The sequence below is a fragment of the Pelmatolapia mariae genome, linkage group LG8 (genome assembly GCF_036321145.2).
Source record: "Pelmatolapia mariae isolate MD_Pm_ZW linkage group LG8, Pm_UMD_F_2, whole genome shotgun sequence".
In the NCBI taxonomy this organism is placed as follows: domain Eukaryota; kingdom Metazoa; phylum Chordata; class Actinopteri; order Cichliformes; family Cichlidae; genus Pelmatolapia; species Pelmatolapia mariae.
Genome location: NC_086234.1, coordinates 23693074 through 23718724, shown reverse-complemented (window position 1 = coordinate 23718724; position 25651 = coordinate 23693074). Strand labels below are relative to the sequence as shown.

General features: G+C 42.8%; 1 protein-coding gene across 1 annotated transcript in view; it reads left to right on the top strand.

Moving 5' to 3' along the window:
* spata20 (spermatogenesis associated 20) overlaps positions 1-17809 on the top strand; it is a 59722-nt gene extending 41913 nt beyond the window's left edge. Inside the window, exon 16 of the mRNA XM_063481621.1 lies at positions 16909-17809. Within this exon, the coding sequence (XP_063337691.1) occupies positions 16909-17097 (189 nt within the window). The 3' untranslated portion in view covers positions 17098-17809. The remainder of the gene's footprint in view (positions 1-16908) is intronic.
* The last annotated feature ends 7842 nt before the right edge of the window (positions 17810-25651 follow it).

Here is a 25651-nt window from a genome sequence, read left to right as displayed (position 1 = left end):
GGGTTGGAATTGTTGAAAGAAATGTTATTGAAAAAACAGAAACTCAGAACTCAGTTTGCATTGTTCATTTGATTGCTCTGCCTATCTGATGTAAACACTCTTGGTTACCACAAACGTCCTCTCAGTTTTAGTTATAGAATTGTTTTCATGACATACTCTTCGACTTTCGCCTCTCTTTTTTGTATTTTGTTACATGCTGTTCAGGAGCATCCCATAACTGTGGCTGGCTCGATGGCTAAAGCAAGCCATGGTTGGGAAGTTTAATTTGTCATACTTTTCATTCTTTTTTAAATTTTTTTTATTTATTAGTGTAAAATACTTTTGTTCCACTAAGGTTATGGAACTTAATATATACTTAAATATAACTTCTTTACTGCTCGACAGATTGCATTGACTTCCTTTGTGATATTTTTCCCCTAGCCTTAAATCTAAATTCTGCTGCTCCTAATGAGAGCTGCTTTAAAAGTAGGCTGCTTCATTTTGAACTGTGTGCTGGTTGATCTTGGTGGTTAAAAAAGAAAAATCAAGATTTCTCCATGGGTCTTTCTGATCAGCATTTTTAGAATACTTTTCCAGAAAATGGAATACATTCGACACTAAACATGAAGATTTACATTCATCAAGCTGTGATCTCAAGGCTGCTTAGTAATGTAAGCAACAAAGCATGTTGGCAGTGGCATTGATAGTGGTTCAAATTATGAATTTCTGTCAGCCCAAGATTTACACATGATCTTTTATGAGTTGAATAATGTTTTACAAGAACTGTAATTCCCATTGTGAGTTCCCACTGAGCCCGACTGTGTCTTGTCAGCTCTGCTTATTCATCAGCCTTCCCCCCAGAAAACTAGCCAAGTAACTTGTATAACTCTATTATAAGCAAACTGTCACAGAGAGCAATAGAGTTGCTGTTCCTCTCTCGAGTGTATTTAAGTAAAAACTTCAGCAATATGTGTCCAATCCTCTGGAAAGTGTTTGTGGCACGTCTTATGGAGGACTGTAAAATGTGAGCGTTAGAAAATATGCTTAGGACGGAGAGATTTTTTATGGTTTAAGAAATACCATGTAAGAATTATTAAATGGAATTAAATGTAGATGGATATATTTCACATTCCCTGTGCCTTTCGAAAGACGAGAGTGAGGCAGAGAGAATAGGACAAATAGTAGAGTAGAAGGATGGACCGTGGCCTATTAAGAGGAGAGTTCTTTTGAAAATGCCTGCGAACAACTGGGAATCCCTAACAAGACCTTAGAGACATGGGGGAACAGTTAGCAGGGTGATATGGAGTGTGAGTAGAGAAAGGGAAAGGAGGGGATGGGTGGAGATAAGAGAGAGTATCTACTAGCTAACTTGCAATGGTAACACCACAGTAAAAAAAGAGGATTAGAGTTAGGCATACCCAGGGTCCTCAGTGATCTTTAAGCTCCGTTGTTTCACTCTGTGTCCTGTTGTGTCTCTTTGTTTCGCTGAGCCTCGGTCAGTCATCAAAGCTCCTTAAAAGATTGCATATGTCTGCTAAGAATTGTTTCTTCTGTTAAACAGACTTGTACTTGTAGCAACTTTCTGCTCACTTTGACCACTCAAGGTGCTTCCTACCACAAGCCACCTAAAAACACATGATTTCAGTGCTTTTATTTATTCCTAAGCACTTTTTAGCCAACATTTATAGTCTAATGGATGCGTCAGGGGCAACTTGGGCATCTTCAGCATCTTTGACGTAAAGCCAGGAATCAATCCACCTCCTGATTGTTCGGCAACTCTCTCTACCACCTGAGCCGCCAATACCTTGATGACCTGTTAAGCCCAGTAACCATCCAGAGAGTAGAAAACAGTCTGACTGACAGATGTGGGAAAGGCCCCAGATGGTTAATGTAGAGGAAAAGTGCATTTCAGGCCTGCTTTAATGCATTCAGGTACCCACTTATCCTCTTTTTCCTGCTTTGTCTCTGCTATTTTGCAAATGAACATCCTTTAGATAATCAGTTTCACATTACATTCACCTACTTCCATTCTTCTATTTGTTGATCTAAAGCATTACACATTCATCCATTAAGTGAATTTTTCTTTTTCTTTTTTCATCTTTCTGTCCCATAATTCCAACATGTGCCAGTATATTCATAAAGCAACGGTGAAGCTGCATGTACACTTATGATTCAGCAGAGTTGACAGCTTTAGTGGCACGTGTGCGATATAATCCTCTGCCCGTGGTATCTTGAGTGCTGTAGCCATGCTTGATGCTTCGTGCTTGTCCACATCTCAGCTCAGTAAATATCCCCATGCTGTGTGTGGATACACATTTACACATACATAAATACAGGCATTTTGCAACTGTATATCCCTTTCGGTCATTCTTTCCCTCTTTATAAGCTGTGAAATTCTTTCTCATGTAATCACAGGTGTAGCAAGGTTAAAAACATTTTTTTGTTTGATCGTTCTTATGTTTGTAAAAAGATTTTTCCCACAGTTGTGGACAGAAGTTTGCATATATATATTTAATACTTTCTTTGAACTATTTTTTTTCTTTCCAAAGAATTACCTTGAAAAAAAAACAAGTATTATGTTCACAAGTTTGAATTTATTTAGAATTTCCTCTAATCCACACAAAGCCAAAACTATACTTACATGTTCAAATATATACATGCAATTTCACTCATATTTGGTTAAATCTCCCTTAGCAAGTTTTACTTTGACACTTGATACCCATCAGTGTATCTTTCCTGTATTTAAATAAAACACAAGATTTGCTTTTGAGTAAATGATTCCTCTACACATCATGCTACGACAAAATGTAATATTTTAGTTAAAGTTTCCAAACGTGGAACTAGGTAGACTGCAATACAGTTGCAGACTAAAGCTGACAAACACATCTTGTTTGGTGTTACTTACACTCTCCTTTTGTAGTCTAGGTTAGTTTAAATCAATCAAAAATAATGTGGCGACCCACTAGAGGGCTCCACTCACACCCAAGCTTGGAGGAAGGGTTCTGTTGTATTTGGGCGCAATATGCTGAGTTCATGTTTGGAGGTGAAAAAGTTGGAGTGTAAAACTAAAGCTTCTGTGTTGTGTGTCCCATACCTCCATATTGGTGGCGATACACCCTCTCCGGTGCGGAGCGAGCCGAGAAACTTCTCTCCCTCTCCAGGCTGGGCGGAGGCACGGCTCTTGAACTCACGGAAAACATGTTGTCCTTGCTCGGTTCGGACGACGGGGGATTCCTTTTCGTCCATCTCTTTCTCAGACAACTGCCTGTTGCTGTGAGAACTGGCCTCGCCAACTCCCCGTTTCTAGCGGCGCAGGAGTACCGCTCCCTGGCTGAAGAGGCAGATCGCATCATGCTGGTTTCCCTCACGTTTGGAGTGCATGCCCCGGCCGTGGATCCGCCAGCAACACCCCCAACAGCCTTCTCTGGAGCGGATGAGCTGGCGCTGACGGCAGGAACCGCTACACACCGCGGGAAAGATTTTTGTTTCTACCATCAGCATTTTGGCGCCAGAGCGCGTCGCTACCTGCCACCCTGCTCTTTTTCCGGCTCAGGGAAACGAGGCTGCCACCGCGCTGTGGTGGCCACAGTCTCTGACGATATGGAAAGGCTGCTCTTCATTGAAGACTCACGCTCCGGGCGCTGTTTTCTGGTGGACTCTGGCTCCCAGAAGAGCCTCATCCCGCCCACCGCCGCGGACCGCTTAGCGGCAGGCCACGAACTGCGGCTGATTGCGGCTAACGGTTCTCCTATTGCAACTTATGGAGAAAGATTGGTGACTGTTAGTTTCCATGGCAGGGAATTCCAGTGGAACTTTGTTGGTTCTACCAGCTCTACGCCTATCTTAGGCGCCGATTTCCTTTGTGCTCATGGGCTGTTAGTCAATGTTACTCACAGACATTTGATCGACGCTCTGTCGTTCTTTTCACTGCCCTGTTTTACCCGGGCCGCCGACCCCCTCATGCAGGCCAATTTAGTGGCCTCCGGAGACGTGTTTCAGCGTTTGCTGTTAGAGTTTCCGGCGCTGTCAACTCCTAATTTCTCCAGCACGCCAGCGAAACACGGAGTTGAGCTCCGGCGTTTGGCAGCCCCTCGCCTTTTTCAGTCGCATGCTCCGAGATCCTGAGCGCAAGTACAGTGTTTCTGCAGAGAGTTGTTGGCTCTGCATCTCGCGATGCGACATTTTCGATTTTTCCTCGAGGGCCGCAATTTTACCGCGTACGTTGACCATAAGCCTCTGACTTTTGCCATGTCCAAGGTTTCCGATCCTTGGAGCGCACGCCAGCAGCGTCAGTTGGCAGCCAAATCAGAGTTTACTACAGACATTCAGCATGTGGCTGGTAAGTCCAACCAGGTCGCTGATTGCCTGTCCTGCGCGCTGGTCTCCCCAGTGTATGTCGGTGTCGACCACGCCGCCATGGCTGCGGAGCAGAGCGCCAACCCAGACGTCCTCGCCCTTCAGTCCTGGAAGACACGCCGGTGTGGGATGGCGGTCCGCGTTTGCTGTGCGACGTGTCTATGGGTTGCCCGTGCCCCGTCGTTCCCCTTTCGTGGCGCCGTCGTGTTTTCGACTCCATCCATGCTCTCTCTCACCCAGGCGTACGGGCTTTGGTCAAGCTGGTCAGCGACAAGTTTGTTTGGCCGGGCCTGTGGAAAGCGGTAAAGAATTGGGCTGCTGCATGCGTTCTGTGCCAACGCTCAAAGGCCCACAGGCACACTCAGGTGCCCCTCGAACCGTTCCGCGTACCTGGTAGGCGTTTCGACCATGTGCACGGCAATTTGGTCGGACCGCTCCCACAGTCACAGGGTTTCACACACCTTTTGACTATGGTGGATCGCACCACCAGGTGGCTAGAGGCAGTTCCCCTGGCTTCCACGACAGCAGAGGTGGTGGCCAGGGGGTTCGTGTCCACATGGGTTTCGCGTTTTGGTCCCCCCGCTGACATTACCTCGGACAGAGGCCCTCAGTTTGTGTCGGAACTTTGGTCCGTCATGGGTGACGGCCAGGAGGTCAAGGTCCACTGCACCACGGCGTACCACCCGCAGGCTAGCGGGATATGCAAGCGGTTTCACCGGTCGCTCAAGGCCGCGCTCCGTGCTTACTTAACGAGTGGTAACTGGGTCGACCGTCTGCCTTGGGTTTTGTTGGGGTTGCGCAGCGCGGTTAAGGAGGACCTCGGGGTTTCTCCTGCTGAACTGGTCCTTGGCCAACCCCTCCGCGTCCCCGGGGAATTTTTGCCTGAGAGCCTCCCCCCCCATGTTTTGATGTCTCGGTGCCGGCTCTCCACTCCCCTGGAGGCCCCTTTTTGGTCCCTGGCCCCATGCACCACTGCCTGCCAGACATTTTTGTTCTGCGGTCGTTGGAATCTTCTCCTTTCGTTTTTGTTCGGCGTGAAGCCCATCAACCCCCTTGCGTCTGCTTTACGACGGCCCATTTCGGGTTATTGAACCAGCTTCCAAGCAATTTCTTTTGGATTTTGGGGGCCGGCAGGAGGTAGTTTCAGTGGACCAACTTAAGCCTGCACACGTTCTGCAGGATGCGCCTGTGGTGCCGGCCCTCCGCCGTGGCCGCCCACCTGCTGCTGGAACGTTGGACTCTGAACCTCCCTCTGTGATCGCACCGTGCCCGCCGGCGCTCGTCCGGCCAGCGGAGGGTTGGGCCTGTCTTTCCCGTCCTGGTGAGCCCACGGCCAGTTCTCGGACTCCCCGTTTCAGTCATTCTGGACATTTGATTAAGTCCCGGGTCCTGGACTAGTGGACTGTTTGTTTGGGTGTTCGGGGGGCGGGGCATGTGTGGCAACCCACTAGAGGGCTCCACTCACACCCAAGCTTGGAGGAAGTGTTCTGTTGTGTTTGGGCGCAATATGCTCAGTTCATGTTTGGAGGTGAAGTTGGAGTGTAAAACTAGAACTCCTGTGTCGTTTGTCCCATGCCTCCATAATAATACATTTAAGTAATAATACATTTTTAAAAAACTCAAAGCCAGTTATAAAAACTTATTATCACATTTTTACAGTGTATTCCTATTGTGATACCATTTTTATTTTAATTATTTTAAAAATGCATCATCTTTGGTAGCATGTATAGATATGAAAAAGTTGTAGCATTTTCAGCACAACATTTCCAAACATGAAAACTCAATCTTTCATGTAAACTTTTGAAAGGAACAGTAGAAAACTGCTTTAACGAAACAGTTTGTGTGCCCATAAATAGTTGGAAGCACTCTAAGCTGAGCCAACATCTCCCTGGCAGTCAAAGGAAGGAAAGCAGTTCTGAGCATTTTGTTCATTGACAGTGCCAAGAATCAATTTGCATTTACTGGAGAACTGTGTTGAAGAACATCCTGCATCAACATTACTCCTAACTGCATGCAAATACTCTACAAGCAGTTCAGTCTTAGTCTCAGTCTCTTTTAGATAATTTATCTTCAAAGCAACAATTTGGATTTTGTTCCTGTTGGCTGCCTGTGTCTCCTTCCTGTACTGGTGTACTTCTTCATCTGCCTCAGCCAATATCATGTAGTTTTCACTTGGATCTCTTATCTGAAACTGATGAATGGTATCTAGTATCTGGACCTTGTAACCATTCTATCGAGGAGGCAAGGCAAGTTTATTTCTTTAGCACATTTTAACAGCAAGGCTATTCAAAGTGCTTTACATAAAATTTCAAAAGGCATCAAAGGTCATTTACAAAAGCAGCGTAAGAGGATATAAAAGAGCATTTAGACCAGGGATGTCAAACTCATTTTCCATTGAAGGCCACTTTGATCGCTGAGTGAAACTCCACTTTTTGTCAGTGTAAAGACATTTAACTACACATTTAATTCCTGAGACATCTTACTATAAAATAAAGAAGTTCAATTTCAGTTTTTCTACACGATAAATGTCTAAAATTACAGAAAAAATTCTGGCAGCTCACTGCCCAGACTGTCCCATATTTATAGAACTTACAACTTATTGATTGATGAAAGTTTTCTTGTTTTAACTGAAACTTCTGTGGTAGAAAGTAAAAAAACAGGAACTTTTCTGTCATTTAATTGTTTATCTGTTACTTAACTACTTTGGTGTAGTAAGAATGGCTATAGAGAAGATTTTTATCAGCAGGAGAAGTTGTATAACTTATAAAACTTTTGCCCTCTTCATATTTTCCTTGCTTGCTGTCCTTGTCCTTGCTGGGCTGATTGTGGACCCTGGGCCTTATGTTTGACACACTTGATTAGACATTAAAATAGCTATATAAAATTAAAACATAGCTATATAAAATTAAAACAGTCATTTTTTGTGAAGTTGCAAGAAGAATGAAGTAGTTATCAGTACTAAAATTAGAAATTAGTAGTTATTTTCTTTAACCCTCTGGGGTCGACGGACGTGCCAGCGCGTCAAAATCACATGTCCAATTTAAGACAACACAGCAACAAGATGCAACGATGCACAGCCTCCATTTCAACTTGTGTCAAAAGTGCGGACTGCAAACTACATGCCAGTTTTTAAATTGTGTTGATAGGCCATGTAAAACCAGAGTTATGATTAAAAAAATACACGCTATGTTTGTGTTTGAATAAAACAGTGGTATTTACAGCGGGAAGAAACGGTATAAACAGTGTTTTCTAAGGACAGCGCTAGCAACCACTCTCCCCTTTGGAGCAAAATTTTTTTTTTAAAGAAAAACACCCCTTTCCTATTGGTGTTAAAGTGTACCATGTCAACGAATCAAAAAATTATATGTGGCATTTGGTTGTTTAGGAAGAGGGGGTAAGTTTTAGGAGTGACACCGGATATGAGGTATGAGGGCTGTGCTGAAGAGAATGATACCAAACAAAGCAAGATGAACAGTTTTTAAAGGTGAAATATAGACGGCCAATTATACCCTGGACCCCAGAGGGTTAATAACGCTTAAATAATTCAGTTCTGCTCATATTTTTTACACAGGAGTATGAAGCTAAAATCTCAGTATACAAGGATGTCCTGTAAACAGAATGGTGTTGTTGGAAAGGCTAAGAAAAATAATTGAAAACTTACTTTGTTCACTTTGTGCTGAAATTAAAAGACATACAAATATGCTCTAGCTGATCAATCTTTCACACACAGAGCTAGTATCCATACACGTGCTGAAATTCACACAGTTTCCCATAGTGAATTAGAAAGAAGCAAAATTTTAGACCTTATTTCCAATTCTGGCCCACTGTACGACTGAGAGCTAATGAAACACCTCAGATGGAGTCCAGCAGTCTTTCATCTCACACATCCAGTTAGTGGCTAGTGGTTCTCAGGGGCACAGATGTACTGTTCATCTGCCTTCTAGTGACCCTGAGTGTAAAGCCACCTTAAACAAGAGCCAAGCTCTCTGTCAAGGATTAAATTAGTTACATCTGACAAGTATCTAGATTTCTTTTGGTTCAAAACAAGTTCATCTCTATTATTTTATTCTGCTTTTGCAAAAGCAAAACAGAATGTAAATCTTTTCTTATGAGTAGATATTGAGTATTGACAAAGGCCGATTATGATAATATAATATTTTTATTATTATTATATAATAATAATTTGCAGACATCTGTAGTATTCTGATTGATATTGTTGATGTAAGTTGATACAGATTTGAGCAGGTAAAATTCACCACAATATGCTTTGTTTAATCTATAAATATCATAATAATTTACAGTATATTAGAATAACCTTCAGTACACTTTTGATCAGGATATGTTCTTCAGTGCACACATAAACAAATATGTTGGACTGATTATCTCTACGCTGGACTATTGATATTTGTTATTATCAGGTTTTATCGATCTAATAATTCCCTAAAAAGCCCCCAGCTTTGAGAGGATGACAGTTCATTTTGCTTGTTTCTGTTTTCTCCCATATTAGTTTCTTGTCATTGGCTCCCTGTTAAATCCAGAATTGAATTCAAAATCCTTCTCGTCACATACATCTTGAATAATCAGGTCCCATCATACACGCACATAATCCTAACAGAGCACTTCACTCTCAAACTGCAGGTTTACTCATGGTTCCCAGAGTTTCTAAAAGTAGAGCCTTCAGCTGTCAGGCTCCTCTCCCATGGAACCAGCTCCCAGTGTTGACACCCTCTCTATTTTCAAGATTAGGTTTTTTTGATAGAGCTTGTAGTTAGGGCTAGATCAGATGTCCCTGAACCATCTTCTAACTATGCTGCTTCAGACTCAGAATGTTGAAGGACTTAATAGGATACACTGTGCACTTCTTCTCCGCTCACCTTTTTTACTCTTCACATATTTTTACGCCACTGCAGCATTAAATGTAGTCTCCTCTCTCCCTTACCCTGCTTTGTCCCGTCTCCCTATGTTGTGTTTTCATTTGTCTTCTCTTTTTCTTTTCTTTCCTTTTTCCTCTTACCCCCCCAACTAGTCACAGCAGATGGCCACCCCTACCTGAGCCTGGTTCTGCTCCTGTTGAAATGGGGCCGTCTGATTGTTGAGGTTTTGTCTGTCTTATTGTTGGGTCTTTACCCTACAATAAAACTCGCCTTGAGACGGCTTTTGTTGTGAATTCGTGCAATATAGATAAACTTTAATTCAATTGAATTGGAAACTGAATGTAATTAATATAAAGACAGGATCGAAAACAGAGCGCTCACTGATAAACCAGTTGTTGCAACAGCAAAATATTACGCTAATTTTAATAAATGAATTATTATAAAGGTAAAACAGTGAAAGTTTGTCATGTCTGCTTTTCCTTCAGTGGACTTGTAGCCTCTCTCATTCACCACCACCCACATTGCTCCACCTCAGTCTGCAGCCCTCCTCAGCTCTGCTCCTCAGGCCTGAAATCAGTTCAGCTGATCTGCTGCGTATTTCACTTTTTATTTGCTCTGATTACTACTTTGGACTCTCTGCTCTGACAGTAGAAATCTGCCCAATTCTCTACACTTCCAGCCACACTCCGCTCTACTCCATTCTGCCCCGGGTCAGCACCGCAGTAACCATTCATCTTTTATCTAACTACAGTGCCCTGTGTATTCATCTGTCAATCACATCTAGCTGTTTCTTGCTCATGTGTCAACAATGCAGGTATGCTGTAAATGTAAAGTGCAGCATTTTTACAGTGATTTCTGTTGGGGGTCAAATTCTCTTGGCGGCTCTAAGTAGAGGTGTTTGTAATAATTTGTCATTTTAGCCAGCACTAAAACACTGGATAAGTCATGAAGTATGAGATGATGGGTTTTATACACAGCTACATAAATGACCCTCTTGGTGGTTCTAATATTAACCAAACTAAAGCTAACTGTTGCCGTTTCAAACGTGTAGCACCAGGATGATTCTCCACCCGTGTTGTGGAGCCGTGCTTAACATTCTTCTTTAAATTTGAAGTAGGACACTTATGCATTTTGTGATGTTTTTGATATAATGTTTCCCGTTACATTAGTAAGGGAGGACCTTTGATTGGGCCTTTCCATACAACCAGATCTGCTCCACTGTTCCTCCAGAAAGATCGCCCAATCGCTGAACTGTTACTGGAGTAATGAACGACATTCTTCCAAAAAGGTAAAGGTGATTCCTCAGAACATCTTTGTATGGATTTACAGTCATCCTTCCTTCTAAGGAGACAGACCCCCACCCCAGCATAACAGAGCCAGCAGATCCTCTCTATACAGGGGTCAAGGGTTCAAGTCTTTTTCCTTCATTAGTCACCCGCCTGTATATCTGGGATATTTCAGACTACTGGCCTCGTCCTTGTATCACTCATATGTCAGATTTTATCGCTTTAGCATTTCTAACTTGGCGTGACTTTTATGACATTAAAAAATGAGAATCTTCTTTCATCTTAAACACAACAGAAGCTGATGAAGTGTGCCGTAGGTGTCAGAGCCTGATTGAAGAGAGAGGCTGTTAATTCTGCTCAGACCCCAAGGCATTCTCACATCTCGCTGCAGACACAGTTTGATTTAGTGAAGAGGGTCCTGTAGAGACTGTCAGCAGCTGAAAACTGATGCCCAGCTTGACAAAAGACAGAACACACTGCCAGAACAGGCTCGCCCACTCATTCTAACTCAGGTCAGACGGCAAGTGTGTGTGTGTGTGTGTGTGTGTGTGTGTGTGTGTGTGTGTGTGTGTGTGTGTGTGTGCACGCAGGCTTACATTTTGTAGTTTTTTTCCTTATGTCTGTATTCGTAGCTCTTGTGTCAAGTAATGTGCATAATTTTGGATATTAGCTTGATTCTACATTTTCGTGTCAGTCTTTTTAATTCTCTGGATTTAAAAAAAACAAACTGGGAGAACATCAATGATATTGTCACATTTCAGTAACCTGCTGTGAAACTTTGGCTCCTGATATTCATGCACATGATAAGCTGATTTACACCCCCACCACTGCCACCCACCTAAACATTTCTGCACATTTAACACACCCTTCCTTTGACAGCAGTGGTCTTCGTGAGCAGGACAGTGGGAACTCCACACTGTAAAAACTGTTAAGCGTTAGAAGAAGACGAAACACCTCAAATATGAGGCAGTCCAAAATTTTAATCAATAGGAAAGCCTCAGATCCCCGTCAGAGCCCTTGTGGGTCATAACTGTTTTTGGAAGGATAAGGAAGGCTTCCAGATTCTTGCTTTTAATGTGGTGTAGGTGATCATATTTGGAGTCTGAGCTGAGTTTTAAACTGAATATTAAGCCTTGCATTAAAATGTGCACTTAGTTGAAGTGTGTTACCTGTTCTGGGTATTATATAGTTAAGCTGCCGTCAAGTGTAGTAAAAGGCAGATTTTGATCTCTGTGAAGAGTTTTAGCTCAATCCTGCTTAATGCTCCCAAATCAGCTGAATCCGTTCCCGTTTCTCTGACCTTCTCCTTCCTCTCAAATGTCTCCTGTCCAGTTTTCTTTCTGGCACACTCACCTCCTCTCATCCTTCTCTCTTGTTGAAAAGATAAATAAATGAACCCAAAGGTAAAGTTAAAGTCACTGGATGACTGGTGATATGAGCAGCACACTGTCACAGAATGTACGTAAAAGCGTGAATTTGTCTGTTTCTGTCCTGGGGCAGAAGTCCAGATGTCAGGCTGCAGTGATGACTGAGCAGGACACAGTGAGCATGCATGTGTGTGTGTGTGCGTGTGTGCGTGCAAGTTGGACAAAACAAAAGTGAGAGGGATGGGGGAAGTAATTCTCTTCACGCTTGACTGCGTGTAGAACTGTGATTGCTCTTCCTCAGGTGTGACAGCGGCTCCTGAAAGCACGCATTTGGTGCGATCATTGTGTGAGTTTAGCCCCCAAGTTGTGCGCATGCTAAGTGGGTTATATGATAAAATGATTTCCGAAGCTGCGTGTGTTTGTGAGTTGCTGTCAGCACAGGTACGGCGTGTTCTTTTTAAGTGTCTGAGCTCTTCTGCTTTGGCAGAATGAGAGATGTAGAGTGGGAGGGAGCTGTCAGTGTAGGGACATTTAACGGGTGGGAGGTGTGTGTGTGTGTATTTGTTTCAGGGTTGCCCAGTATGAGGGGATTAACCCTGTGGGAGTTTTCACTCTCATGTGTAGCCAACTGTGCTGTCTGCTACAGCTTCACACACATGCGCACACACACACACACACACACACACACACAGACTTTGCGTTCAGTCCGTCACATCCACAAGCCTTCGTGTGTACATTCACACGTAATCTGGATCTCTGTCTGTCTCTGTTTCTTTGTTTCAGCTTCACTCACACACACACACACACGCACAGGTCGTTTCCAGCACCGAGGGGTCTGTGCAGATCGTGTTTTTGTGACACAGACAGACTACTGAGCGACCTTTAAGTTGAGGCCACGTGGCTGGATGTGGTCTGGACCCAGGGAGGGACGGCATGAAGCTGACAAGCCAAAAGAAGAATCAAGTCAGGGTGGAAAAGGTTCAGTTTGGCAGGGAAATCCTCCTCTGGTCGCTATGACAACGGTCACACCAATATGAACACACTCCATCATGCTTCTTCCCAGTCTTCCCCTGATTTAATGCCCAAAAATGTTTGTAGACAGCTCTCTCCGGTGCTCGGTGTGATGTTTCCACAGTTTTCTGTTTTTTAGTGCCAAAATTATTTATCCTCTGAGCTTCACCAAACAGGTAAGCCTGCATGAATTTTGAGAAGATAAGATGTGAACAGCATCCTTTCATGCTCCCCTTAAGGAAGAATTTTCTTTACCACACAGCATATTTAGTAATAGACACAGAAGTAGTTCAACACAGCAGATACAGTCTCCAATATCAGGATTTGAGCAGCGTAACCTATTGATAGTTTTTTGGCTTTTGAAGTGCAGATGGCTATCGGCACAAATGAGCATCTAAATGGCTGAGTGGAGTACTTGGGGAGCTCTGAGACAGCCATTGAATGAGAAGGCTCATTGAGACGGGGTGAAGAGGATGCAAACAGTTCCGCATGGTGGCCCGGGTGAGTGCTGGCTGGCACGCTTACAGAAGAGGAGAGTCTCCTCCAGCAGACAATTTTGTCTAATGACTAAAGAACAATTAGGGATGAAAGCAGGATCGGGAGTACCTGTGTGCTCTAGTTTATTACAGCCACCTGTACATGTGGACATGTAACAGGGTGCAGTGTTATTGTACGGAGTGGATCACAGTATACGGATAAGCTCACATTAACATGTCCTACACACCCCCACATGCACTTGCATACTACAGGTTGAATTAATAGGAATAATAACAATACATTATTGATGACTGTGTCAATACAGCTGTAGATAGAAGACCAAAAACATACATCTGAAAGGCAAAGAGCAGGATTTCTGTTTATATCTATACTGTATATTGCAGTGCGGTGTCAGTGTGTGTATTAGCATTATTAGTGTTAATAATGTGTGAAGTTGATTAATGTGCTTCACATTGCTGTATGCACTTCAGAGTTACTGCCTATTTCAATTTTAATATGGATGTTTCTAGCCACTGGGTAACCCATAGGAAGATGAAGGACCGTGATATTTTACTGTATCATTATTTTGTTTAATCCATACTTCATACTGATCATTATGTACTCTGTGAAGGGATTGCATCATTTCTAATATTCCCAGATCACAGTTCTGATATATTAATGTTGTTTTATCACTGATACCAAAACAGTGTTTAGATCTTTTTATTAAATGCTTTGCTAGCAGCTCTAAGAGGTAGTACTGCAGCACAGCAGCATTTAAGGAATCACAGTGACAGCTGGGTAATGCTGATGATTAGCAGGTTTGTGTTTAACAGGTTTGCCATTAGAGTTGAGCATGTTAGCAAATTTGCACTAAATGCAAAGTACAGCTGACTCTGATGGGAATGATATTCATTGTCAACCATATAGTTGTGCAAAAGGGAGGTGTCGGAGGGTAACTGGACTCATTAAGATGCATCATCTAGGAATTATACATCTCTGTGAATTGTATCAGTATCTGAAAGTGATGTCCTTAACAATTAGGAAAAAATCTATTAAAGACCTGACACAATATCAGAGAGATGCATCAGTTGTTTACTGAGCATTCAGCACAATGGTCTCTGTCAAATGGTGGCTGTCAAGAAGACATTCTGAAGGAAGGGAAACTGGGAGAAAAGGCTGAGGTATCCCACATTACACAAGAACTGGACTAACAGGACTAAACCAATGTCGGCAGGAAGTCAGCAACGATGTACAATAGTGAGTGTCTACAGCCATCTGTAAGACACGGTGGAGGCTCTGTCATGGTTTGGAGCTGTTGTTGGAGAACTTGTCAAAATTGATGACCTATCAATCTAGGAAAGTACTTTCAGATTTTGACCCACCATTCAATACCAACTGGGAAGGATGTGAATCGCAATGGCTGCATTTTTCAGCATGACAGTGCAAACACACAGTCAGTGCAGGAACAGCAAATCTGGATAGAAAAGCACACTATCGAACACTGTCAGTCATGGATTGGCCTCCCCAGAGCCTGGACCTCAGCACTATTGAAGCAGTGTGGCATCTCGACAAAGAACACAACAAAAGGCAGTCGACCTCCAAAGAAGAGAAAGGGGACGTCTGGAGAACTATTCCTGAAGACCCATAAGACTACTTTGGGGGATTTCCTTACCTGGATGATTTTGCATGCATCAAGATGTTCCTGAAGACTGCCTGAACAAACAACAGGAAAGCTTTCCTAAGAGAGTTCAGGCTGTGCTAAAGAATAAGTTGGTCATTTCTCTTACTAGCAAAAGTACAATTTATTATTGGAAAAACAAACAAGACCTGATTAAGTTCAGCTGCTGTGTGGATAAAACAAATACAGTGCAGAGGTTTAACCTACCTGGCACAAGCTTTACTTAGATGTTTATATACTGCAGATACTCTGTCGATCATTCAAACCTGTAACCAGTGTTTGTTTCCTATACTGTCTCTGGTTGTCAGCTTATTATACCGACGGTCATGTTAGTCTACTCAAGAAGTTTCACCTCTACCCTCCTGCAGTCGTCCGATCTCGTCTCCTTTCTCCTTCCTTTTCTCATTTTTCCCTCCGCTCCTTGTTTGTATTGTCATTTCTCGCTCAGTTGTGAACCAGAGGTGGTGCAGGGCCAGGAGGAAATGACACGTGTCTGACAGGAAACCGCCCAGGGGACAGACAGGGCAGCTCTCTTTAACTTCACTCTGCTGCCTGTCCAACACTGCAGTGACACAGACATGCACAAAGACAGGCAGCCGGTTTTCCTCTCTCTCTGGTGACCTGAAGCCCAAATTCACATTCTTGTGAATACATACTTAAATTATTTGTTTGGGTTTTTGTCTTTTTTTAAAGCTTCATTGCTGCAGGCAGGACTGGTGAACCACACATGTATCCCCCACACAGACACACACATAATAATTTCTTGACTCGGTGTGGGCATGACAGCATAGCAGCCACTGACCCACGTTTGAATGTGGTGTTTTTGGGAGGGTTATTTTGGGTGAGTGTATGGGAGCAATACAGCTGTATTAAAGGAATAAAGAGAGCAATCATGATCAGCACGAGGCTGCGCTGTGTGCCGAGATGATGCGTTGACACAGAAATGGTTTAAAGATGTAATTACACTGAACATCTTTCTCCCGGACAGTAACACTCTTCTTTAGTGACTGGACTGCTGCCACACAGATGGAAGTAACATAAAAATGACAATCCAATTACTCAAACCATTTTCACGCTTGGCCAAATGGCGACAACTGACTTTCTTTTTTTTGTTCGTATTAAAACAAATGGTTTCTATTTACTGTTCCAGCACTCGTTTGATTTTTCTGCTTCTCAGCTGTAATTCCTGTGTCCCACACACAGAATTCCAGTTTTCCATGATGCTAAAACAAAATGTGTGTATGCATTAGTAATTAGCCTACAGGAGGGGCTAGCTTCACTGAAATCACTGCCTTTGAGCAGATGCACAATACTTCAACTCAATTCACTTTTATTAATTTACAAGCATAACAGCATGTCTTCTGTTTGATGTCAGCAGCATACTAATATGGTCATATCAGGCACATGTCAGCATAGAAGCCACACCCACCTGCTGTTCAAACCTTTTGTCTATGAGGGGCGGCCAATCAAAAGAAGCCTGATTTAAAGCGAAGACCATAGGAGTTAAAGTGGCTTGTTTGAGACAGAGGATGGTCTACCAAGTACTAGCTGGACATGAGATGTTAATTATTTTAACTGGAGCTTAGATTGAGTTTAATTAACCTCTCTTAATCCCAATTTGTTAATTAGAGATTCAGCACGTACGCTTCTATATTCAAACATTATCCTAATCTTGAAGCATAAATGTTATCATAATGGAGAACCACAGTGTCGCACTTGCGTTGACATTTTTGATTCAAATGAAATAGAAAAGTGCATTTAACTTCAGTTTACGATATATACTATATCTGATTTATGGTCAAAGAAATGTTTACTGCACCTTGTTGATCAGTTCTGTCCTTGTAATCTGATGCCACATACTTTTTGCTTGGCTCTTTCAGGTCTTGATGCTCGCTGATGGGAACGCGGAAAGTTTCCTGTGCCAGCGCCTGCCTGTCCTCTCCTCCATGTCGCAGCTGCGCGGCGTAGCCACAGCCTACGTCTGTCAGGACTTCACATGCTCTCTGCCCGTCACCGACCCGCAGGAGCTCCGCCGGTTACTCCTGGACGGGACTACAGATAGAATGTAGACAGCTGAATAAACTGACCGATCATGTTATCTTCAAAAACTGCTCTTCTCAGACCTGCAGCTCGAGCCTAGTTCTTTTTTTTTGTTGGATTTGGCTAGTGAGTCCGGCCTTGCCATCACTGGATGGCGGTGCTTTAGCAGCTGATGTTGGTAGGGGTAGGGCTAAGGTACCTTGAGGGTGTCGTCCTGCTAGCCATTCCACATCTGTTACTCCAGCCTGTTCTTTATCAGCAATGCCAGGTATTACCTCAAATATCAGCTCCAGGTTTTTATTCAAATCAATGTGTAGAAATGCTTGGATGAGCTAATCATGCACAGCAGCAGTGGCAATCTGAAAAACCTGTAGCAAACCTGTTGCAAAAAGTTGTAGCTTTACTGTTACCCCAGAAGATCCCTAATAGAGGATAAGCTGAGAGCCCTTTAAATGAACTGGGCCGATAACATTTTGCAGAGGGACCTCTCCGGCATGCGTTCCAGCTCCTGTGTTCACGACACACGGATTTGACAGAGGAGACCTGCCTGGCGGCGGTTGATTTGTGTGTAACCGTGTACATACATTTTAAAAACCATTGCATATGATGCTTTTATCTGTGAGGAGCGAGTCTACTGAAACTGTCGCACAAAAGATCCGCCTTGTGAATGTTGTCTTTACCTTTAGACATCATAAAAAACAGCATGTATATACACAACCCCAAATAATAAATCTATTTCTCCTACAAGCAGTGGGTGTTTTGATTTTTGGATTGATGCTTCTGTTTTGTTTGAATGTGCTGCGTTATGTAATGCAGCTATAAAGGTGCCCAGAATAAGTGTCGTTTTTGTGGTTTTCGTTTTTGTCTGTGACGGTCCAAGATGGGGAAATTCCATGAAGGAGTGAGTGAGTCTGTCCCAGCAATGTTTTTTTTCTCTGTACTATAAATACTCGTACAGAGAGAAGCCGTCAGTTGTGTATTCTCTTGCTATCTGTTTCCCGCTGTAGGCTGGGCGAATGTAATGTAAACATTGTGTGAAACACTTGGGAGTGTGTGTAGTACTGCGTGTGTGTGAGGGAGACACAGATGGACCGCTGATGTTGAGGCAGGCGAGTCTCTGAGGGTCGTCCTCTGGGCTGCGGAAGCAAAGCGAGAAGAAAAAGACGAGAGGAGAAATGCGAGGTTTCCGCAATGGTGGCGGTAGATTCGTGTCCTTCACCTCGCATTCACCGCTGTCCTTTAACAACACGCAGACCATCTGCACTTGTTTACTTTTGTCTCTGTACTTTTGTCAGCCAAGTCTCCGCCCTCCCCTCCTTTTTTTGTGTCACCTTAAGATTGAGGAGGGATCATATTGGCAGACGGCTGTTTCTGTGGAAGAAGTAGCCAAGAGGAAAACAAGGCTGTGGGGAGGAAGACCATGAGGCAGAGGGAGAGAGATTTGAATGAAATGTCCCAGCATCACTTTTCTTAACTTGTCAGATTGGGAGCGGTTGTGCTTTCTGTCTGTTGAAAAATTTGAATGCTCCTTTTCATGTATTTCCACACCGCTCTCTCCCGCTTGCTTCCTTCTCCTCCCCTTCCTCTCATCTTCTCCCAGGATTGGACCCCTCTGCCTTGGTGGCATATACACACTGGCCATTCCACTGCTGTGCCATTGGCCTTGAAAGCATGTTGGAGCCTCTGTCTCATTTATTGAATCCTAGCCTACAAACACACACACTCCCCCTCCCTTCTTCCATCACTTCTCTCATTATTGTTCTCCACTAATTGTTTTGATGAGCTGCACAAGCTAAATTTTAATTAGCACTGAGATTAGTGTTTGACCCCAGCTAACCTGGCGGCCCCGCTAATAATGAGGTTGTAATCTGCTTGCCTCAGATCTTAGTCATGATATGAATGATAAGCTTTTGTAAATTTTGAGCAGCACCTTTCTAGAAAGAGGCTAAATGGAGTGCATAAGCAAAAGGCATGACACAGTAATACAGCTGTGCACATAAAGGAAGAGATGTTTTAATAAGGTTTTTGCTAATCAGTTTTTTGAAAGATATTTTACTAATTTTTAAATAAAAATACTTAATCTGCACTTTTTAATTTAATTTCTATTATATATCACAATTTATGAGATTTAGTTGCAAATCCACAAAAAAGAAGAAGAAGGTTTCTGAGTCTGCACATACAGAGGGAGGAAATAATTATGTGATCACCTGCTGAATTTGTTAACTTGCTCAGTCACAAAGAAATGAACAGTCTCTAATTTTTATGGCAGTTTCATTTTAATAGAGAGAAAGAGAAAGGATATCGACCAAAAATCCAGAAGGAAAAACACATTACATAAAGGTTATGACACAAAGAGCTCCATTCCCACAGTCAAGCACAGAGCTGGAATAACATCTAAAGTCGGGGCTGTTTTTCCATCAAGGGTACGACAACTTCACCGCATTAAGGGGCCAATGGACCAGCATGTGGCGTAAAATCTGAAGATGGGTCTTCTAAAGTCATGGAGTAGGCTAGCCAGTGTCCACACCTCAATCCTATAGAAAATCTTTGGAGGGAGCTTCAAGTTGCTAAGCGATAGCCACGAAAGGATTTAAAGTTTCTGTAAAGAGGAGTTAGCCAAAATCTCACCTGAAATGAAAGCACACCTAGTGGCCAACCTCAAGAAATGTCTTCCTGCTCTGCATGCCAGCAATGGTTTTTCTAACAAAAATGTTCACGTGATGTCATGCACATTGCTCAAAAGTTGCATGCTGTTTTGGCCATGATACAGCCACCAGTTGCTAGCTTAAAATGCATATTCCTCGACTGTTTGGCAGTGGTTCCTGTAGGGTTCCTAGAGAGTCTCTCACTGCAGCAAAAACCTCCTAGTCCTTATTCAGTCAAGTCATCTTTATTTATATAGCACATTTAAAAGACATCAAGTGTCGGCCAAAGTGCTGAACAGAGGGATAATATAATAAAAAGAGTTAAAATAGATAAGATGAAAACATTATAAGACATCTATGTATGTTATTAAAAAATATGTACATGCAAATATGCACATACATATACAAAAATGTACACATTCACACATAAGCACACATACATGAACATAAAATACATGTATACGTATACACATCCAAACATCATCCAATGAAATAAAAGACCAGAACAGCTGAAACAGAATAAAAGAGGTGTCAGAGAGATCTGAAAGCCTTGGAAAATAGGTAGGTCTTCAGATTCGATTTGAAGACTTCCAAGGATGAAGAGGATTTTATAAAAGGGGGAAGACTGTGCCAGAGTCTCGGGGCGGCAATGGAGAAAGCCCTGCCACCTCTAGATTTGAACTGGGAATAGGCTGCCTGCAGTTGCCTGTAGATGTTCATGTGTATCTGTAAATAATTGCTAACAACTAGCCTAGCAACAGTAAAAATCTGAGCTAGAAAAGGGCTACAAAAAGGTTTGTAAGACTGGGGCTCTTACATTGTTGCCATGATTGTCGCACATCCAAAATGACAGACAAGTCAACGTCATGTGGCTAGTGGTCGCATGTCCGCAACCACTCAATAAAAGGGTCAAGCTGCATTGTGGAACAATTTAAAATTGAGTTTTTTATTGGTTTGTTTTTTAACCAAATGCTATTTATATAGCAGAGTTGTAATAATCAAGAGGGAAAGCAGTGAACCTGTAAATATTTTTAACCAGTCTAGCCTCCTAAAATGTTTATTAGAGCAGGTGACATGCCTCTCCACTGATAAAAACTTGGTGATATAGCAAAAAAAAAGTTTGGATATGAGCTTGAACATGGTAAGACCAAGCAGAGCTGAAACCATCTCAAAGATCCTGTTGGAAAATATGATGATGTACATTGCTGCCATTGTTGCGTTTCCTGTTTTGAATGCGATTTGCATTTTCCAAATGTTTAGAGAGAATTGATGTATATCCTACATTTCGTGTGGGTTGGATGTTGGATGTAAACAGTGAAGTGAAGCTAAAATTATAGAGCTGCATTTGTCTTGTTATATAATTCCTTATTATTTAGAGTGCATGTGTTTCGTGACTCCGTTCTGGTTTTTGAACGGACATTAAGTGTGTGGAACGATCTGTGTTTTAGATGAAAGCAAGTGTCTGTAAAACAAGGCTCTCTAAGGTTATGTGTGTCTGTGTGTGTGTGTGTGCTGTTGTCCTTGCTATCAGACATGGCTGCTGTGTTTCAGTCTCTGTTATAATGAGGCCACAGGGGGCCGGGAACAGCAACACACCAACTTGGAGGGAAGGAGGAACATTCAGCAGAGGGGGAGGTGTTGCGTACTCTCTGTCACCCAACTCACGAGTCTTAAGGTTTTCTCTCCACTCCTGATGTGCTCTTACAGGACATTTCATTCCTCGAACTGTTTAAGATGCTTCGTTTAAAAGAAAAATCTCTGAGAAAAAACATTCTCTTTAATAAAAATAAAAAATTAGATACGTGCATTGTGTGTTTATGTGATTCTGTGAAAACACTTAAGATATCTGAAGTATGGAATCAACACTGTAAATGTGTGTGTGTGTGTGTGTGTGTGTGTGTGTGTGTGTGAGACAGTCAAAATAGGTATCGCAACACTGGAACTTGTCTGATAAGCCCTAAACCTCCTCGAGAAAATCAGTACCGCTTATCAGCCCAGGCTGGTACTTTGTTGATTACACAAAGCAAAAATAGAGTTAAAATGGGAGAGAGGGGTCCCAAGGATTCAAACGAGCTGATGCACCATTATTTCACACTACAAGGGAAGTTGCTGAGGTGCTAAGGTTGAGGAGGTAGAGTGGCTATAGCTTGGGCAGTAGGCGGAGCAGGTCATTTACTAACCTGGAAGGTTGGTGTTTCAATTCCGAGCTGCTCCAGTCTGTTTGCCAGAGTATCCTGATGTGCTCTCCTTGGTTTATGAATGTAGAAAAGCACCATATAAGAACCAGTTCATGTGCAAAGCGAAGTGGACTTGGAAGTTAGTGTTTTTTAAATAGTAAAGCTAATACAAAAGATGTTAATGCATTATTAAATTAACATCAACGACAAGCTTGAGCTGCCAGACAGCTAGCTTTACATTTGACTCTAAAATACTTTGGTGTAGAATGTAGTTCATGGTTGACACAATGTATATAAGATAAGATAAGATAAGATAACCTTTATTAGTCCCACACGTGGGAAATTTGTTTTGTCACAGCAGGAAGTGGACAGTGCAAAAGTTATGAAGGACAATTAGAATAAAATAAAATAAGAATAAATACAGTACACAACTGTACAGAATAGAATAAAAATAGAATACTATATACAGTAGAATAAAATAGAATAAAATATACAATAGGATAAAAATAGAATACAAATGCTATATACAACAGAGTGAAAAATACAACGGTGCCAGAAAGATTATTGCACATTTGTGTTATTGCACATTTGTGGATGTGTGTGTTTGATCAGTTAAAGTCTTTGTTGTGGAGTCTGACAGCAGTGGGGAGGAAAGACCTGCGAAATCTCTCTGTCCCACACCGTGGGTGCCGCAGTCTCCCACTGAAGGAGCTGCTCAGTGCTGTCACAGTCTCATGCATGGGGTGGGAGATGTTGTCCAGCAGGGATGACAGCTTAGCCACCATTTTCCTGTCACTCACAACCTCCACTGGGTCCAGAGGGCATCCTAGAACAGAGCTGGCCCTTCAGATCAGCCTGTTCAGTCTCTTCCTGTCCCCAGCAGAGATGCTGCCACCCCAGCAGACCACACCATAAAAGATGGCTGAGGCCACCACAGAGTCATAGAAGGTCTTCAGGAGTGGGCCCTCCACTCCAAACGACCTGAGTCTCCGCAGCAGGTACAGCCTGCTCTGCCCTTTCCTGTAGAGGGCGTCTGAGTTATGAGTCCAGTCCAGTTTGTTGTTCAGATGAACACCAAGGTACCTGTAGCTGTCCACAGTCTCAATGTCCATACCTTGGATGTTCAGTGGTTGCAGTGGAGGATGTTTGTGCCTGCGGAAGTCTACCACCAGCTCCTTGGTTTTACTGGCATTGATCTGGAGGTAGTTCAGCTGGCACCAGTCCACAAAGTCCTGAGTCAGTCCTCTGTACTCCTTGTCGTCCCCATCAGTGATGAGGCCGACTATAGCAGAGTCATCAGAGAACTTCTGCAGGAAGCACTGGGTGGAGTTGTGGGAGAAGTCTGCAGTGTAGATGGTGAAGAGGAACGGAGCCAGAACCGTTCCCTGTGGGGCCCCCGTACTGCAGACGACCCTGTCCGACACACAGCCCTGAGTCCTCACATACTGTGGTCGGTCGGTGAGGTAGTCCAAAATCCAGGTAGTGAGGTGATGGTCCACTCCAGAGTTCTCCAGCTTGTCCTTCAGAACCGAGGGAAGAATAGTGTTGAAGGCACTGGAGAAATCAAAGAACATGATTCTCACAGTGCTCCCAGCGGTCTCCAGGTGAGCGAGGGAGCGATGTAGGAGGTGAATGACGGCATCATCCGCTCCAATGCCAGGCTGGTAGGCAAACTGAAGTGGGTCCAGTGATGAGCTCACAAGGCGCCGAAGCTGAGCCAGGACCAGCCGCTCCAGGGTCTTCATCAGGTGGGATGTCAGAAGAACCCCAGATTCTTTGGCTGCAAAACAAGGCCAAATCGTTATACTTCCACCACCGTGCTTTACAGCTGGTATGTGGTGTTTGGTTTGCACCAATCCTGGTCCTGTGCATGATAGCAACTTATCGCCCCAAAGAACATTGTTGAAGTCTTGTCATTTGTCCAAATGCAACTTTGCAAACTTAAAGCATCCTGCCACATTCTTTATAGAAAAAAAATCTTTCTCCTGGCAACACATCCAAAGCATTAGATGGATTGCCGCAGTCTTTGATTGTACTTAAATAAATGAACTTCATTTCAATTCAATTCAGTTCAGTTCAGTGCAATTTAATTAATTCCTTCTTTGTATTCTCTGTTTCATCTTTACATGTTGCTTCTTTGCTATTCCAGTTTCCATATTTGCTTCAAATCTTTCAATTTTTTGTCTTTCAGTGCTGTCTGGATTTCCATGACTTCCTTTTTTTTATTTGCAATTTCAGTTTCCTGGTTCACTTTTACATTTTCAGTCTTTGCTTCTTGGATTTCTTTTTTGACCTCCTTTAGCTTTCTCTGGAATTCCATCAGTTCTTTTTTTGCGATTTCAGTTTGCATCTTTGCCTTTTTTATTTCTTTGTCCTCTACTTCCAATTCTGTCTGCATTTCCATCAGTCCCATCTTTGCTTCTTCGGCTTTCAGTTCTGCAACTTCTGCTTGCAGTTGTGCAATTTCAGTTGCATGTTTGCTGCTTCACTTGCTTTCATTTGCTTCTGGATCTCTTTTTTCTTCTGTCCCAGCACTCTCTAAACTTCTATCATTTGTTTCTTCATCATTTCTGTTGCCTTCCCTACTGTTTCATTTTCCTCCTTTGCCTTCTTTATTTCCTCTTCCAGAGCTCACTTGACTTTTCAGTCCCTCATTTTCAGTTTTGCCTATTCAGTTGTCTTCTTTGCTGTTTCATTTTCCTTCTTGGCTTACTGCATGTTTCCCCTTTCTAGTGCTCTCTGCCTTTCCCTCATTGCCATTGTTGCCTTTTCAGTTTCTTTCTTTGCCTCCTGCATTTTCTTTTTGCTCTCATCAAGAGCTCTCTGGAGTGCCATCAATCGCTTCAATGTATTTTCTGGCTCTTTCTTTGCTTCTTTGTTTTCCTTCAAGTTTTAGTGTGTGGAGCAGTGCTCACTAATCCTTTTGTAGAACTTTGGTTGTCCATTTCAGGATTTCAGAGAGGCTGTATGCAATAAAAAATAATAATACGATAATAACTTTATTTGTATAAAGTTTTTAAACATAGTTACAAAGATCCTCAGATATAAAATATAAGCGTAGATGTCCCAAAAACAAACACGTCTTCCATATGTTCATTTACACACACACACACACACACACACACACACACACACACACACACACACACACACACACACACACACACACACTCAGCAGTCCAGCCAAACTTTCCTCAACTTTGGATAACCCGGCTTCCTGTATTTAAGGTTAATTAGTTATTCTAAATTAGCCATAGGTTGAATGGTTGTCTGTATGGGCAGTGTGTTTGTCCTGTAACAGACTGGTGACCTCTCCAGGCTGTAAATTTGGATTGCTGGATGGTCTGCAATGATGAGTTAGTCTAGTCTAGTGATGAAGAAAGAGTTCTCTGTTCAAAATTCATCATCACTTGATCCAAAGTTCAAGAGGCAGGAGGATGGAAAGCATTACATTCAAACACTGAGTTGTTGCCACAGTGTCACCTCCTTTACCTTTCTGTATCTGCTCCTCCTTGCTTTCTCAGTTTGACATTTTAGCTACCTTATGTGCATGACAGATTTGTGTAGGCAGGAGTGTTGGATCATGGCTCAGACTATATCAGAGGCAACAGCATGTCAAAAGCAGTCATGGGCAGCAGAGTGCATCCAGCCAGACACTGTCAGGCCAACTGATGGCTGGGTTGGAGGTGGAGGGATAATAGAGTCATGGACACAATCTAGATGGGAAACAACATACTTGATCTTGACATTTCAGCACAAAC